Below are 15706 nucleotides of genomic sequence, written 5' to 3'. Positions count from 1 at the left end.
ACTAACAAAAAACTAACTTTTTAGGTTAAATAGGCCCAGATGATACCGTATATGCATGATTATGACAGGAGGGGGCGTGGTATCACGATGGTGGCTCTCCATCGTGATGGATGACCACCATCGTCGATGGACGATGGCATCGTCTATCGGCACAGCCCTAGTGTGAAATATTGTTGCAAGTGGTATTTTGATGCAGTCATGTCAAAAAGGCAGTTGAATGCACGGTCTCATTCAAGGAGAAGGAAGACTTGCATGATGCTTGAACATAGATCGGTAAAATAGACCCTAGTAGGACTTGGTTTCGTGTATTTCAGTCTGTAGAGTTATGAGTTTGGCCGCTGTCCATGGTGTTTACGTTTCATGTGGCCGCCGAGCCAAGTACCTTGACTTGCAGTGAATGTTTGTTTTCATGCCGCCGAGCTATTTTTATGTATTTTACTTTTTAAAAGGACTTGTCTGTAGGTGTGTGTTTTATGTTTACAACACATAGGTCTACATTATAGCGCACACAGGCTTGTGTGGTTATCTCTGGCCATGCCCCTGCGTGAAAGTTACGCAGTATCACTGTCCTGTCTGTGGTAATAATCAGAACCAGCTCTGTAATGATAATGCGCGCGTTCTTCTCTCCCTCTGTGGTCGGATGTGTTGAGCGATGTGAGCGTGGGCCTTGCGCAGCTATGCTGAGCCAAACGTAACCTATCGTAGGCTTCTAGGCTAATTACGCACTTACACTGTAAATGCTTGACACGTATTGCAAATAAAATAAGAGTGTTTTCCTGGCCAACGGTAAGGGTAGGGTTGACAGGTAGCCTATGAGGGGCCTAGCCCCTGGGCCACGGGTGTTGATAAAGCGCCCCTGCGGACATGGAGGAGACCGAGGAACCTGTGGTGGACGACCCTGCAGAAAACGCAATTTCTTCCAGTAATGAAGTGCACCCCTGGCCCTACATACGTGATCACTTCAGCTTCGTAGAGAAAAGGGGTGACAGTTTCATTATGCAATGCAGATTATGTGTGCCCAAGAAGACAACCATTGCGGCATACAAAAATTCGACGTCTAATCTGCGCAAGCATGTTGAGGTAAGTATTGTCATTGGCATCATAATCACGGGCGCAGATAGAGGGTGGGACGGGTGGGATTCGTCCCACCCAGATTTAAATTCACCTCGTTCGGTCCCCCCCCCCCCCCCTCCATTTATAGGGAGGAAAAAACGTCTATGCTGTCTTTCTTTGCATAAGGCAAACCTCACGGAAAAATCAAAAGACTAATTACCATTCGGTTTATTGAGGTACACAGCAGTGTATACATAGTTGCAACAACTCACATAAAACAAAACAAAGACTGATATTCGGTTGGTTGAGCTGCGCAGACTGCACAGGTTGCGAGCTCGAGCTTGGTTGCTATGGTTACCCACAAGAAGTTTGACAGGCATATCGGGGTTGGGGTTGGTTTGCTGGCTGCTTTGTCCCCCCCCCCCCCCCCCCAGTTTTTTGTCCCCCCCAGTTTTTTGTCCCCCCCCCAGTTCAAAAAACGTATCTGCGCCCCTGATCATAACGTTTCCTTTCCATAGTAAAACCGACAATAGGCTGGTTATATTCCAAAAATAGTGGATGGCATTGCTAATGTTGAAGTAGCAACCTGTTGGTACTGTAACATAACGGTAACTAGTCTGTTATTTGGTTGGCTAATCATGCAAGCAAGTTAGCTCGCCAACCTGACGTGATCAGTCCTCCTTCTACATCCAACAGGCCAGAAAAGAATACTAAGCAAAACAAATAATGTTTGAATTGAATTGTTCAATAACACACAGTGCACACAGACAAGCTACGAGATTTCGGTGCAACATTTCACTTTCATATTTCGTGTACAATGCTTTGTGTGTGGTCAGGGCGATGTAAACGACATGACTGTGTGTATTGACCTTTTTTGTTTGTCTCAGTTTTAATGCAGCATTATCCTAAGCATTCAATTTGATACACTTCCTTTAAATAAAACATCTGGGTTGAGATGTACATATATCCTTGTTTCCTCTTCTTTTTCATTTTTGCACAACACAATGGAGGCAGAAAACACCCATTGTTAAAAGTAACGTTTTACTTTTCTTCAAAGTACATTTTAAATGATCTACTTTTTACTTTTACTTGAGTAGATTTTTTGTCTGGTAACTTTACTTGTACTTAAGTAAAATTTCATCAGAGTAACAGTACTTGTACTTGAGTATAATATTTTAGTACTCTTTCCACCTCTGTGTAGTGGTTAGCGCTGTCGCCTCACCTATGTGTTTTCTCAATGATCTGGCCTGAGTAATAATTATATATACAACACCCCCCTCTTGTGGTTATACTGTGTCACTACAGGTAAGACACTATCTTCTATTTACACTTTCATTTTACCCTATATAAATAGAAACATGGTCTTGGTAGACGCCTTGTGCGTGAAATCGTTTAACATAGGAAAGCTGGTGCACAACAAAAGACACACAGATACTTCACAGAGAAAGGGTCCGAACTCCAATGGCAAGGAAACCTCAACGAAGGGGGATCCAGACTCTGTTGCAGCCCTCCTCTGCCATCCCAGTCAAGAACACGTCTTCGTACTAGCCCACCATTGGGGACTTTGAAAGGTTGCATGCTGGCTGTTGGCTCACAATGAGCTCATCCGCCCTTTGTCAGGTCTTGTTTTTAATCCTGCTGGGCATACATGTCAACCTATACGGAATGTCCGTATTTTATACGGATTTGATTTAATAAACGTAGTATACGGGCGTACAAATAAAGTTATACGGATTCTTTAAAAAAACTTCAATATTTATTTAGAGCTATAATCAATTCCCACGATGATAACATTTACATTTAGCGCATAACATTTACAAACGTACTGTACACCACAGAAAGCACAAACAGCCAGTAAAGAGTCTTATGAAATCGCGCGTTATCTTGTGGTAGCGAGACTTCGTTCCACTTCTGATCATGCGCACACCGCATTGCGAGAATCCCGCCAACCGGGAAGTAACATTTTGTTTGAAACGCGTATTTCCACCTGAGCGACTTTTGCTAGCGACTGAAAAGACTGTGAATGGGCACTCCGGCAAGATCAACACAGACACTTGCTGTGACATGCAGCCTAGTGAGGTATTGGTGCAGAGTGCTAAAAAAAGCTGTCATGGAGTACAATTCAGAACATTAGAGTGACACTTTGTGTTTTTGTCAAACATTGGAGCTTTGCATTCATTCTGAAGGTTTATTGTTATTAATATTGAATAAAAAGTAACTGGGATGTATCATTGTTAATTATCATTCAAGTTTTAGGTAAATTATTTTAATTTGCGTCTTATAAGGATTTTGTAAGGGAAATACGGATTTTGGAGGTTGGTTATACAGGTTTGATTGACCAAAGGTTGACATGTATGGCTGGGTGACATGCCACCCTTCTCACCAGCATTGCACTGGTGGGGGAGCCGGTTTAGATGCCGACCACCCGTCCATGCGGCAGGTTTTACTGGGTTACAATGTTACCAGTAGCAGACTCCAATCTGACCTGACATTATCGCGCGTCAGCTGCAAGAAAAGTGTCATGAACAACATCAGCCACTCTACATGGCCTTAAAAGACCTCACAAAGACCTTCGATTCAGCCAACCGTGAAGCCTTATGGAAAATCTTGGCCAAGTATGGATGTCCTAAGAAATTTATTCATATTGTTAGACTTCTCCATGGGGCGGCACGGTGGTGTATTGGTTAGCGCTGTCGCCTCACAGCAAGAAGGTCCGGGTTCGAGCCCCGTGGCCGGCGAGGGCCTTTCTGTGTGGAGTTTGCATGTTCTCCCCGTGTCCGTGTGGGTTTCCTCCGGGTGCTCCGGTTTCCCCCACAGTCCAAAGACATGCAGATTACTGTAGGTTAACTGGTGACTCTATTGACTGTAGGTGTGAATGTGAGTGTGAATGGTTGTCTGTGTCTATGTGTCAGCCCTGTGATGACCTGGCGACTTGTCCAGGGTGTACCCTGTGTTTCGCCCGTAGTCAGCTGGGATAGGCTCCGGCTTGCCTGCGACCCTGTAGAACAGGATAAAGCGGCTACAGATAATGAGATGAGATGAGACTTCTCCATGATAACATGACCGCCAGAGTCCTAAACAACACTTCCGATAGTGAGCCTTTTGAGGTGAAAACGGGCGTAAAGCAAGGCTGTGTGATTGCACCCACTTTGTTTTCCATCTTTGTAGCAGCTATTATGCATCTAGTGAAGAACATAATCCCAGGCAGGATAGAAGTTGTCTACAGAATGGATGGTGGTTTATTCAATCTAAGCAGGCTTAAGGCAAAGACTAAGACCAGTCGTACATCGGTGGTGGAACTTCAGTATGCTGATGATAATTGTATCTGTGCTACCTCAGAAGAAGATCTACAAGCGATTTTGAATGCCTTTGATGATGCCTCCCGGAGACTTGGCCTTTCTATAAATGTGAAGAAAACAGAGGTTCTTTTTCAGCCAGCTCTAGTTCAAACCCTTACCTGTCTATCCCTTAAGATCGAAGAGACTGTCCTACACAATGTACAGAGTTTCTCCTACTTGGGCAGCATCCTCTCACCCAAGGCAGATATTGATGCTGAGATCCAACATCGTTTTCCAGCTGCCAGCTACGCCTTTGGTCAGCTGCGGGAGAGAGTCTTTGATGAGAGAGGTACACAAACTGACACCAAAATCCTAGTATATAAGGCTGTTGTTCTACCAATGCTTCTGGATGGCTTGGAGTCCTGGACTACTTATTGACGGCACGTGAAGGCCCTTGAGAAATACCATCAACACTGCCTCCGCTGTATCCTGGGTGTCAACTGGAAGGATTGATGAACAAATGTCAGTATCCTAGAAGAGTCCAAATGCATCAGTATTGAAGCCATGGTGATGCAAAATCAACTTGGTTGGTCGGGACATCTCTTACGAATGAATGACTCTCGCCTTCCCAAGCAGCTGTTATTCGGCCAACTTGGCTTTGGAGCAAGATCGAGGGGAGGACAAAGGAAGCGTTTTAAGGATAACTTGAAAGCATCTCTAAAGTCCTGTGGTATTAGCGTTAACAACTGGGAGGATGCTGCTATTAGCAGATCCGGTTGGCGAAAGGCTGTCCATGAGGGTGTGTCCACTTTGAGCTAGAAAGGCAAACCAAAGTCCTGGAGAAACGTTTGTTGCGCAAGGAAAGGGAAAAGGCGCCTTTACCACTCACTGCTGCTAATAAATGCCACGTTTGCAGAAGGCTGTGCACCTCCTGCATTGGACTGTTCAGTCACCTGCGGGTGCATAAAATCTAAACATTTTCTTGGTGGACAATCTTAGTCGCTATTGAGTGATCCCTGATAATGATGATGATGATGATGATGATATAAATAGAATTTAAAAGTAAATTTAAAAAAATAATAAAATTGAGTTGTATCGGTTCTTGGATAAAATAAATGCCTTGTCAGGTTTATTCAGTGATTAATCAATCCAAAGACAAATGTATTCCCACTCTTTTTTTTAACCAAGATAATATATATATATATATATATATATATATATATATATATATATATATATATATATATATATATATATATATATATATATATAATTTTGAAAGTAATTTATTCAAATATACTTCAAATTATTTACATACACATGCACATGATTAATCCAACCAGCTCTTCACACCCATATTGTAAAAATATGAATTATTCACTCTCAAGTTTAGTTCCATAAATAAAAACAAAAAAGAAAAAGTTTGGTAAAATGTCAGAAAGTGTCCCAGCCTTAAGTCAGACTAAATTCTTAATAATGATTATAATGCTTATGTTTATTATTTGTTTGTTCATTTGTTTGGATTCAAATAAAAATCAAATATGTGTTGTGCAAGGACTGAATGATTGTGAGAACATTTCTCACACACACACACACACACACACACACACACACACACACACACACACACACACACACAGATTACAAAGGAGCACAAAATATTGGAAAAACACACACACACACACACACACACACACACAGAGATTACAAAGGAGCACAAAATATTGGAAAAAAAATTTTATTAAATATTATATTAAAACATTTTTCTTTGGATAATATTTTAAAATAGTATTTGCTCAAATCAAATAAATTTTGCTGTAAAACATTTTTACAGTTTAATTAAAAACATATGAGGAATTCAATATAATTTTCCTAGGATAGTTCAGTAAACAAATGCAGTTTAAAACAGAAAGATATTCAGCAAAGTGATAAGTGGTGTACAGGGAAAGAAGAAATGTAACTCTGATCATAAGGCACTGAGGTTATTATACCTGGACTTTTAAAAAATGTTTTTTTTTTTTAAAGACAAAATTAAAATAAAATAAAAACAAGGAAAACACGCATTATAGATTCTCTGAAATAAAAGGATGTGGATAGAAATCAGTACACCGTGCAAACTGCTTAGTTGTCTTTACATGCCTGTGCACGCTGATTAAATTGCAAATACTTCACTCTGTACTATTAGTAACCAGAGGTCAAGAGCTCAGTCAGAAATGTGAGAATGTATTGAATTCTTGTTCAGTAAACTCATCGCAATTTTTTTTTCCAGCTGCTGGCTAGTAGTGCCTGAATCTCAACACCAGTGGAAAAAAAACCAGTAACCATCCAACAATCAACAAGAGTACAAAATTCAAACATATTGCTTTCCATAATAAAACCAAATGCACATACTCTAAAAACCACTTTGTCAGAAAGTCGCCAGCTTTCTTAGGTGGAACAGCTGAAGGTCCAAATACAACTGAACAGGACTAAACATGAGGACCTTAGAACCATCAGACCCATGTTCAGATGTGATGATGCTGTACTGATGATTTAAAAAAAGATCAGTAACAATTCTACTGGACTATACAGAGAAACCACATTTTATTGACTCTGGACAAATGCAATCAAGACAGTAACATGTTTCACTTGATTTACTTGATGCCTAAATTAATTCAGCCCTTAAAAACTATTGAATTTCAAATGTATTTGCATATGTATGTGAATAAATCGAAGATGCACAGATTGACATCCCAGCCTTTAATTCCCTGGGCTCTGGTTCCCATGGCAAGTGTCTTGGTTGGGGAACAATTCCGGGTTTTCAGCTAATGTTGCCCGGATGCGCTTTTTCTCCTTGAAGCGGCCTGAGTGGGAGACTTTAACATGTCGTCCTTTTGTGGCTGTTTTGTCCACAATGCGTTCAAGGCGAGCGTTGAACTGGCTGTCGTCAGGCGTCCCGGTTGCTGTATCAGCATTACTACTGTACTCCTCAGGTACCTCATACAACTCCTTGGCCTCAGATTTCTTCTTGCGGAGGAAGGTCAGCTTCCACCAGGCAGGGGCTGGCTCAGCCGTTGCCATGGCTAAGGAGAGATGAGCCCTGTAGGGAAGAAGAGAAGGTGGAGGAATGGTGAGAGAGAGAGAGAGAGAGAGAGAGAGAGAGAGGAAGTCAGAGATGCTTTTGTTTACCCTCCCAGAGTTAGTGGATGAATTGACGAAACTGTTGCTTAAATAGAAAGAAAGTGTCATTGTTAAGGAGTGGAGGTGATGCAAAACTTGCTTTAATGATCCATCCATCCATCCATCCATCCATCCATCCATCCATCCATCCATTATCTGTAGCCACTTATCCTGTTCTACAGGGTTGCAGGCAAGCTGGAGCCTATCCCAGCTGACTATGGGCGAAAGGCGGGGTACACCCTGGACAAGTCACCAGGTCATCACAGGGCTGACACATATAGACAAACAACCATTCACACTCACATTCACACCTACAGTCAATTTAGAGCCACCAATTAGCCTAACCTGCATGTCTTTGGACTGTGGGGGAACCGGAACACCCAGAGGAAACCCACGCAGACACGGGGAGAACATGCAAACTCCGCACAGAAAGGCCGTCGCCGGCCGCTGGGCTCGAACCCAGGGCCTTCTTGCTGTGAGGCGACAGTGCTAACCACGACACCACTGTACCGTCCGCTTTAATGATCCTAATTTTCTATTTTGAATCATAAACTTCACAATGTGGTGGTTCCTTGTACAAAAAAATGATATTAGAGCTACCAGGAACGCAGGTCAAATCTTATACCTTGACAAGATTCCCGGTCGGTCTTCTTCTCTCCTGGTGAACTGCTGTTGCATGACCTGGATTTGCATACTGGAACATGATAGGCTCAGGTGTTTTATGATGCAAAAACACTTCCTCATCACAAGATTTCTAGTGAGAAATCTTTTCAGCAAGTGCACCAGTGGCAACATTCCCACTTTCAATGATATGTGCACTCAAATGAATGCCCTAAATATCATAATTAAACTCGTAGTTATTGCCTGTGAACCTGATTTCCTCTGAATGGCCCAGTGGAGAGTTGAGTGGACACGTGATATATACAGTGGATATAAAAAGTGTACACACCCTGTTAAAATGACAGGTTTTTCTGATGTAAAAAAAATGAGACCACAATAAATAATTTCAAAACTTTTCACACTTTTAATGTGACCTATAACCTGTACAGTTCGATTGAAAAACAAACAAATCTGTGAGGGGGAAAAACAAAGAATAAAAAATGTACAATAAGCTGGTTGCATAAGTGTGCACACCCATAAGCTAATACTTTGTTGAAGCATCTTTTGATTTAATTACAGCATTCAGTCTTTTGGGGTTCACACTTGCCATCAATTAAAATGACTCTGATTAACCCCAAATAAAGTTCAGACATTTACTCAGTTCCATCCTCCAGCAAAAGCCAGGGTTCACAGAGAGCTTACAAAGCATCAAAGGGATCTCATTGTTGAAAGGTATCAGTCAGGAGAAGGGTACAAAAACATTTCCACGGCATTAGATATACCATGGAGCACAGTGAAGACCGTCATCAAGAAGTGGAGAAAATATGGGACAACAGTGACGTTACCGAGAACTGGACGTCCCTCCAAAACTGATGAAAAGACAAGATGAAAACAGGTCAGGGAGGCTGCCAAGAGGCCTACAGCAACACTGAAGGAGCTGCAGGAATTTCTGGCAAGTACTGGTTGTGGACTACATGTAACAACAATCTCCTGTATTCTCCATATGTCTGGACTATGAGGTAGGGTCAAATAAAAACATCCAGGCCTGGCTAAATTTTGCAAAAAAAAAAACATCAACTCTCCCAAAACTATGTGGGAAAATGTGTTATGGTCTGATGAAACCAAGGTTGAACTTTTTGGCCACAATTCCAAAAGGTATGTTTGGTGCAAAAACAACACTGCACATCACCAAAAGAACACCATACCCACGGTGAATCATGGTGGTGGCAGCATCATGGTTTTGGGGTTGTTTTTCTTCATCTGGAACAGGGGCTTTAGTCAAGGTGGAGGGAATTATGAACAGTTCTAAATACCAGTCAATTTTGGCCCAAAAAGCTTCAGGTATCTGCTAGAAAGCTGAAGATGAAGAGGAATTTCATCTTTCAGCATGACAGTGACCCCAAAAAAGTTTTGGAATGGCGCAGCCAGAGCCCAGACCTAAATCCAATAGAAAATCTGTGGAGTTACCTGAAGAGGGCTGTGCACAAGAGATGCCCTCGCAATCTGACAGATTTGGAGCACTTTTGCAAGGAAGAGTGGGCATATATTGACAAGTCTAGATGTGGCACGCTGACAGACTCCAACCCACAAAGACTGAATGCTGTAAATAAATCAAAAGGTGCTTCAACAAAGTATTAGTTTAAGGGTGTGCACACTTATGCAACCAGCTTATTGTACATTTTTTATTTTTTATGTTTTTCCCCCAACAGATTTGTTTGTTTTTCAATTGAATTGTACAGGTTATAGGTCACATTAAAGGTGGAAAAAGTTTTGAAATTATTTATCATGGTCTCATTTTTCTCATCAGAAAAACCAATCATTTTAACGGGGTGTGTACAATTTTTATATCCACTGTATGTCACTGTGTTCTGCTAAAATGATGTAAATCGCTGCCCGCGTCTCCTCAGTGACGTAAAAACGGCCCTAGCGGAAGTCTTCGGTGAGGAGCACTGATTGCGAGCTCCCTTACAATCAAAACTCTCAGGCGAGTCGGGGAGGGGATTCGCCATTGAGGCTGCGCATAGTGTGTTAGCGTGAGCATGTAGCCTACAGGAAATGAACAGGGTGCTGGATTAGCACTAATCCGATGTTTTGGAAAATCAAAAATGTTGTCTTGGGCCCCTCTGGGATGTCACAAATCTATGTGCAAAGTATGGAGTATGTGCGTCCAGCCTTGTCGAGTTGCACAGGTGAACAGACAGAGAGACAGACAGCCTTCCTTTAGTAGTATAGATGGATGTCATAAAGGGAAACTTTAATGCCCTTGTATTTATGAGTCTGTCATGGAGTAGACCGTGAAGTCCATAAGAGGTGAAATGAGTTTCCTTCGTGTTTTTATACAAACTCTACAACTATAAAGGGATTCTGAATGGCAACCTGATGAAATGTCAGATGGCCAAATATTTATAGTTTTATATATATAACTGGCAGTCAAAGCAGCAGCGATACTTAAGTGTTGCTAAAACAGGTGAACAAATTTGTCCAATGTCCAATGTATTTGTCCATTTGTCCAATGTACTCAGACCTCTACGTGATTATAATTTTCACGCTATTTCTTAAAGTTTCCATTGTCAATACAAATCGCTATAAGTTTTAATATTTTTATCCACATTATCATATTTTTATTTATTCTATTTGTAATTATATATTTGCCATTCATTTATATTTATGTTAGACACAGCTTTCATGGAAATTAGTGTCAGCTTTTGAAACCCTGTGCCAATTAAAGTTGTTTATTATCCATCCATCCATTATCTGTAGCCACTTATCCTGTTCTACAGGGTCGTGGGCAAGCTGGAGCCTACCCCAGCTGACTATGGGCGAGAGGTGGGGTACACCCTGGACAAGTCGCCAGGTCACCGCAGGGCTGATACACAGAGACAAACAACCATTCACACTCTCATTCACACCTATGGTCAGTTTAGAGCCACCAATTAGCCTAACCTGCATGTCTTTGGGGGAAACCAGAGCACCTGGAGGAAACCCATGCGGACACGGGGAGAACATACAAACTCCACACAGAAAGGCCCTCGCCGGCTGCTGGGCTTGAACCCAGGACCTTCTTGCTGTGAGGTGACAGTGCTAACCACTACACCACCGTGCAGCCGTTGTTTATTATTATTATTATGTGGCACGGTAGTGTAGTGGTTAGCACTGTCACCTCACAGCAAGAAGGTTTTGGGTTCGAGCCCAATGGCTGACAGAGGTCTTTCTGTGTGGAGTTTGCATGTTCTCCCCGTGTCTGCGTGGGTTTCCTCCGGGTGCTCTGGTTTCCTCCACAGTCCAAAGACATGCAGGTTAGGCTAATTGGTGGCTCTAAATTGACCGTAGGTGTGAATGTGAGTGTGAATGGTTGTTTGTCTCTGTGTATCAGCCCTGCAATGACCTGGCAACTTGTCCAGGGTGTACCCCACCTCTCACCCATAGTCAGCTGGGATAGGCTTCAGTTTGCCCACAACCCTACACAGGATAAGCAGTTATGGACAATGGACTATTATTATTATTAACAGATAGGATCATTAGGATGACATTAAGTTTGCTTTCTACCTCCACTGGCAATTCTGTGCTCAAGTAACTGACTCACTCATGATGTCTTACTGAGTTCAAAGCTCAACCAGCTACTGTTTATGGAAGTGAGCTATCAGGAAACTGTCATGGTGTGCAAAGCTGTCGTGTGTAAACTGAGATCTCGGAGACTGACACTGATGTGGGTGATGGCGCTGTTGAATTTTTCATTGCAATTCAATCGGTGCCATATGGCAGAGCTATGCTATCAGGAGATCTCAAGTTATCGGACTCAAATTTCATAGCTACATGCTAACAGAATGCGAAATACATTGATGGAACGTAGATGTTAGTAGAATATGTGCTTGGTGGCTTTTACTGTAACTTGTACTACTGTAGCCTGGCCCTTTAATCTCAGCATAGTGCTGTCATTTTCTAAATATTTTATTGTATACTACTGAATAATACTAAAACAAACTATGTAAATGAATATAAAATCAAGACATCCTGATCATTCTCATATATCTGTAGCGAAGATGGGAAACGATAAACAAACAGAAACTGAATCAGTCCCTGATGGGATACTGAATATTGCTGAATACTGGGTGTACATGTGGTCTATACTCTGATTCATCCTGCCCTTTGTAGTGGTTTCTTCTGCCTGCTGGTCATGTGAATAGGTTTCACCGGGCATGGGCCAGGCTGGGTCAGTGGTTAATCATGTTACCAGAGGAGAGAGCCTGTTGCTGGGGAGTTTGTTAGGGCTGTAATAAAAGCACAGAAAAAAGCAAACACACCTTGTCTCTCGCACACATACACACAGAGAGATAAAGCTGCAGCATTGTACCTGTGTCTATTCAAAGAAAAGGAGTGGACTTGCTATGGTTGGTTGCGCAGCAACAGCGTGGTGATTTCCATACTGTATGCTAATATCCATGGTCTCTCAGGAGGCTTGGACTTTTGGCCTTTCATGTTTAGGAATAGACAGAAACCAAAGGTCGACCTCTTCGAAACCAGGAGCAAGTTATATTAGCTTTCATAATCCGATGTTTTCTCATGGCGTCTCTTTTATTATTATTATCTCATCAAATCCCCCAGAATTTCCACGGGGACTGTTTTCACAGGGGAAACGACAGTTGTCCATGTGAATTTGGTTACACAGACAATGTACCTGGGAATCTTGGTTATCTTGGCGAGTTAGAACTGGTGAATCAGTGGAGTTTATTATCCGTTTCATATGGTTGCATCATTCATATTTCACTTAGTCAGACATTTCAACATTTCCATATATTTTCATGATGTTTATCAGATTTTTAGTTATTGAGGGTTTCTTTTCCCTTACATTAGCATGATTGGTTTAGTCAAAATATCCCTAAATTTTTTCATTTTCTCAATGATAATTATTCTAGCTCTCAAATTATTCATTTGTGACAGTCCATCATGGCATAGTGGCCCGATTTCTTAAGAGCTTCTGGTGGACGAAGCTGATATCAATAATACATACATACATATGGGTTTTTATACAGTATATCAAGTTGACATTTGTGAATATGTGAATGTATGAATATGTACATGGAATTATGCATGATGAGAGGACACTATAATGAGAACACTACGTCACGCCACAACTGTAACATATTCAATATTGATAGACGCTGCATCCTGATAACGTTTCCCAGATCACATAATAAATAACATATCAGTTTTGGTCAAGATAATGTGATCCAGTAGGAAGCTATAAACAGGTTTTTAATCACAGATACAGTACGATGATTTCTCAAGTTAAATTATAGCCATCCGGCCAGTCACCTGACCAAAATTCATTTAATGTAAAATATATCAGCTTATTCATTATTTAGACCTATGACAGATCAGCTACTGTGAATAACATTGCTAACAAGCATCTGTGCATGTTTGAGTTTTTCATTGAGGTGCTATGTGACGTGTTGGTTTGAGGAATTAAGAAAGCAAGGTTTACACAAAATACATCAGAATATATGGTGTATATGGAGAAAAACCATACACTCCACCTGATCCCGAGGACGGAGGGCATGTTCGCGTCGAAGAAGAATGCTGACCTTGAATCAACTTTAATATTTAATTAACACAGCCATGTTAGATCAGCAGTTGAGTTGCTCTGGTACAATACGAGCAACACAAAAGTGAAAAGTGAGTGTTTTGATGTTTGTAACACAAGAACGTCTGTGTTGCGTGGACAGGACAGGTATGAAGATTATATAAAGACTGTTGCCTAATTCAGATTAAAAATTGGAACGTGACAATGAAAGATGGCAAAATTGCGATTTCATTCAATTGTTCTGATAAAAGATTACGATAAGAGACAATTGTTTCCGTGCTCCAGTTTCGATGGCATTATACCGTCCAATCACGCTTTCCGATCTAACTAATCATGCAAATCCAATAAAAACAAGGCTTCCCAGGGCGCACAGCCATCCTGCACTACTCTATAAACTTTACAGCAAAAACAGTGCCATCGCTGTATTACTAATGTGCTGGTTATCATAAAAAAAGTCTTTGGTAATATAAAAAGTGCCTGCTGGATGATAAAGTACTTCTGTATTGAATAACATAAGCCTTCCATTGGGTAGAGGTACAGATTTAAAAATGAAACAAGAGGCGAGTTCATGTTAGCCCAAGAAGACTGTATTAGATTGAAAAAAAGAAAAAAAAATCCTCAACAAGAAGAGCAAAGAAGAGCAAATCTTAATCTGGGTTCAGTCAAGAGGTTGAAGCTTTGAAAAAGGCACCGTTTTACAAAGTCTATAAACATATAGGCTTTCTTCTGTTCTCCTGTGCACGTCTTATCTCTGGAGAGATATACTTACTTCAAATATTTACTAAATGTGGGGCAGGAGAAAGAGATTGTGAAGGAATGAAATGAAAAGCGAGTGTTTAGAGGAGATCAAAAGCAGCCTTGTTGGCCTGTATAATGGCACAGAAGAGATTTACCTCTTATTTGAATATGAATCTTTGGCGAGGTTTTTGGATGTGAATAAAATGCTGGGCTAAAGCAGGATTTTTTTTTCTTCTGTCAAACAATTGTGTCATTTTGTTCAAAGCTAGAATTATCCTTACGGCAGAGTTGAAAAAAATTACTCAGAACGTGCTTCATGATAATGCATTGATACATAACGAAGCAGAACATTTTCAAATAATAAGTATACTTAAAAATAAAAATGAACCTATCTAGCTTTGGATTTCATTTCCCATCCAAAACCACTGGGCATGGTGTAGACAGCCAGACAGGCCTGCGCTGCCACACCACACCATTTGGGTTGGCATTTTTCACACATGTAGATTTGGTTCATCGATTCTATTTGAATGACGTCATTCTAATTAAGTTTGAAAAGTAGTCCTGCTTGGGCTCATTTTCAGGACACGTAGGCCTCATTTCATGAGGGATGGCTCTGTACCGTATTTCGTAAAGTTAAAGACTTACTCTTGGTGGTTAATGTATGATCAAGGCGTCTCTTTGACCAAAGTTCATCAGAGGAGCAGCTTATATGTCAGCATTATATATTATATATCAAGGAAATTTAGGATTAGGTCTATTATTTATTTAAACCTGGTCATTTAGTGCATACAAACAGGAGAGTGGAGTGAATAATAACCTTGGGCTGAATGGTTTTCGTTGAGGGATGCTTGCAGAAAGTGTCTCTCACCTGTGCAAGTGAAAATGCGTCACAGAGGCTGTAGTTGCTGTCCCTCCAGAGGTTACTGGCCTTTAGTTTAGTCCTCTCGATGCTGTTTAAAGTCCGATCTACTGAGTGAGAGCATTGCCCTGTGTTGATGACCTGAAATCTTTTTTTTCTCACCTTTTCCTCTCCCTGTCTCTCTTATTCTCTGTCAGACGTCGTGTATACTTTACTCTCTGACAACCAGGTGCAGCTTAACTAACAGGTGCACACTCCTCCTACTGTATCTCACACACACACACACACACGATCATTGACAGCAAGCCAAGGAGGTCCCTCCTCCTACTTGTGCTTGAGTAAATACATGACAGCAAATGAAGACAGAACTACACAAAAACTAAATGAGTCACATCTGTACCTAAATATACACTCAGTACGTCTGTTCCACCTGCACAA

General features: G+C 41.2%; 1 protein-coding gene across 1 annotated transcript; it reads right to left on the bottom strand.

The window, feature by feature from the left end:
- Positions 1–7000: 7000 nt before the first annotated feature.
- prr15la (proline rich 15 like a) lies at positions 7001–15478 on the bottom strand. The gene is made up of 2 exons (XM_060902632.1): positions 15278–15478; positions 7001–7410 (listed from the first exon to the last, which is right to left on the bottom strand). Exon 2 carries the CDS (start codon positions 7389–7391, stop codon positions 7071–7073), a length of 321 nt encoding a protein of 106 aa, XP_060758615.1. The 5' UTR covers positions 7392–7410; positions 15278–15478; the 3' UTR covers positions 7001–7070.
- Positions 15479–15706: the final 228 nt, after the last annotated feature.

Source organism: Neoarius graeffei, chromosome 20, assembly GCF_027579695.1.
Source record: "Neoarius graeffei isolate fNeoGra1 chromosome 20, fNeoGra1.pri, whole genome shotgun sequence".
Classification (NCBI taxonomy): Eukaryota; Metazoa; Chordata; class Actinopteri; order Siluriformes; family Ariidae; genus Neoarius; species Neoarius graeffei.
This window is presented reverse-complemented; position numbering and strand designations above follow the sequence as displayed.

Excerpts from the sequence above, each read along its gene's own strand:
- prr15la (XM_060902632.1), bottom strand. The coding sequence starts at position 7,391 with ATGGCAACGGCTGAGCCAGCCCCTGCCTGGTGGAAGCTGACCTTCCTC.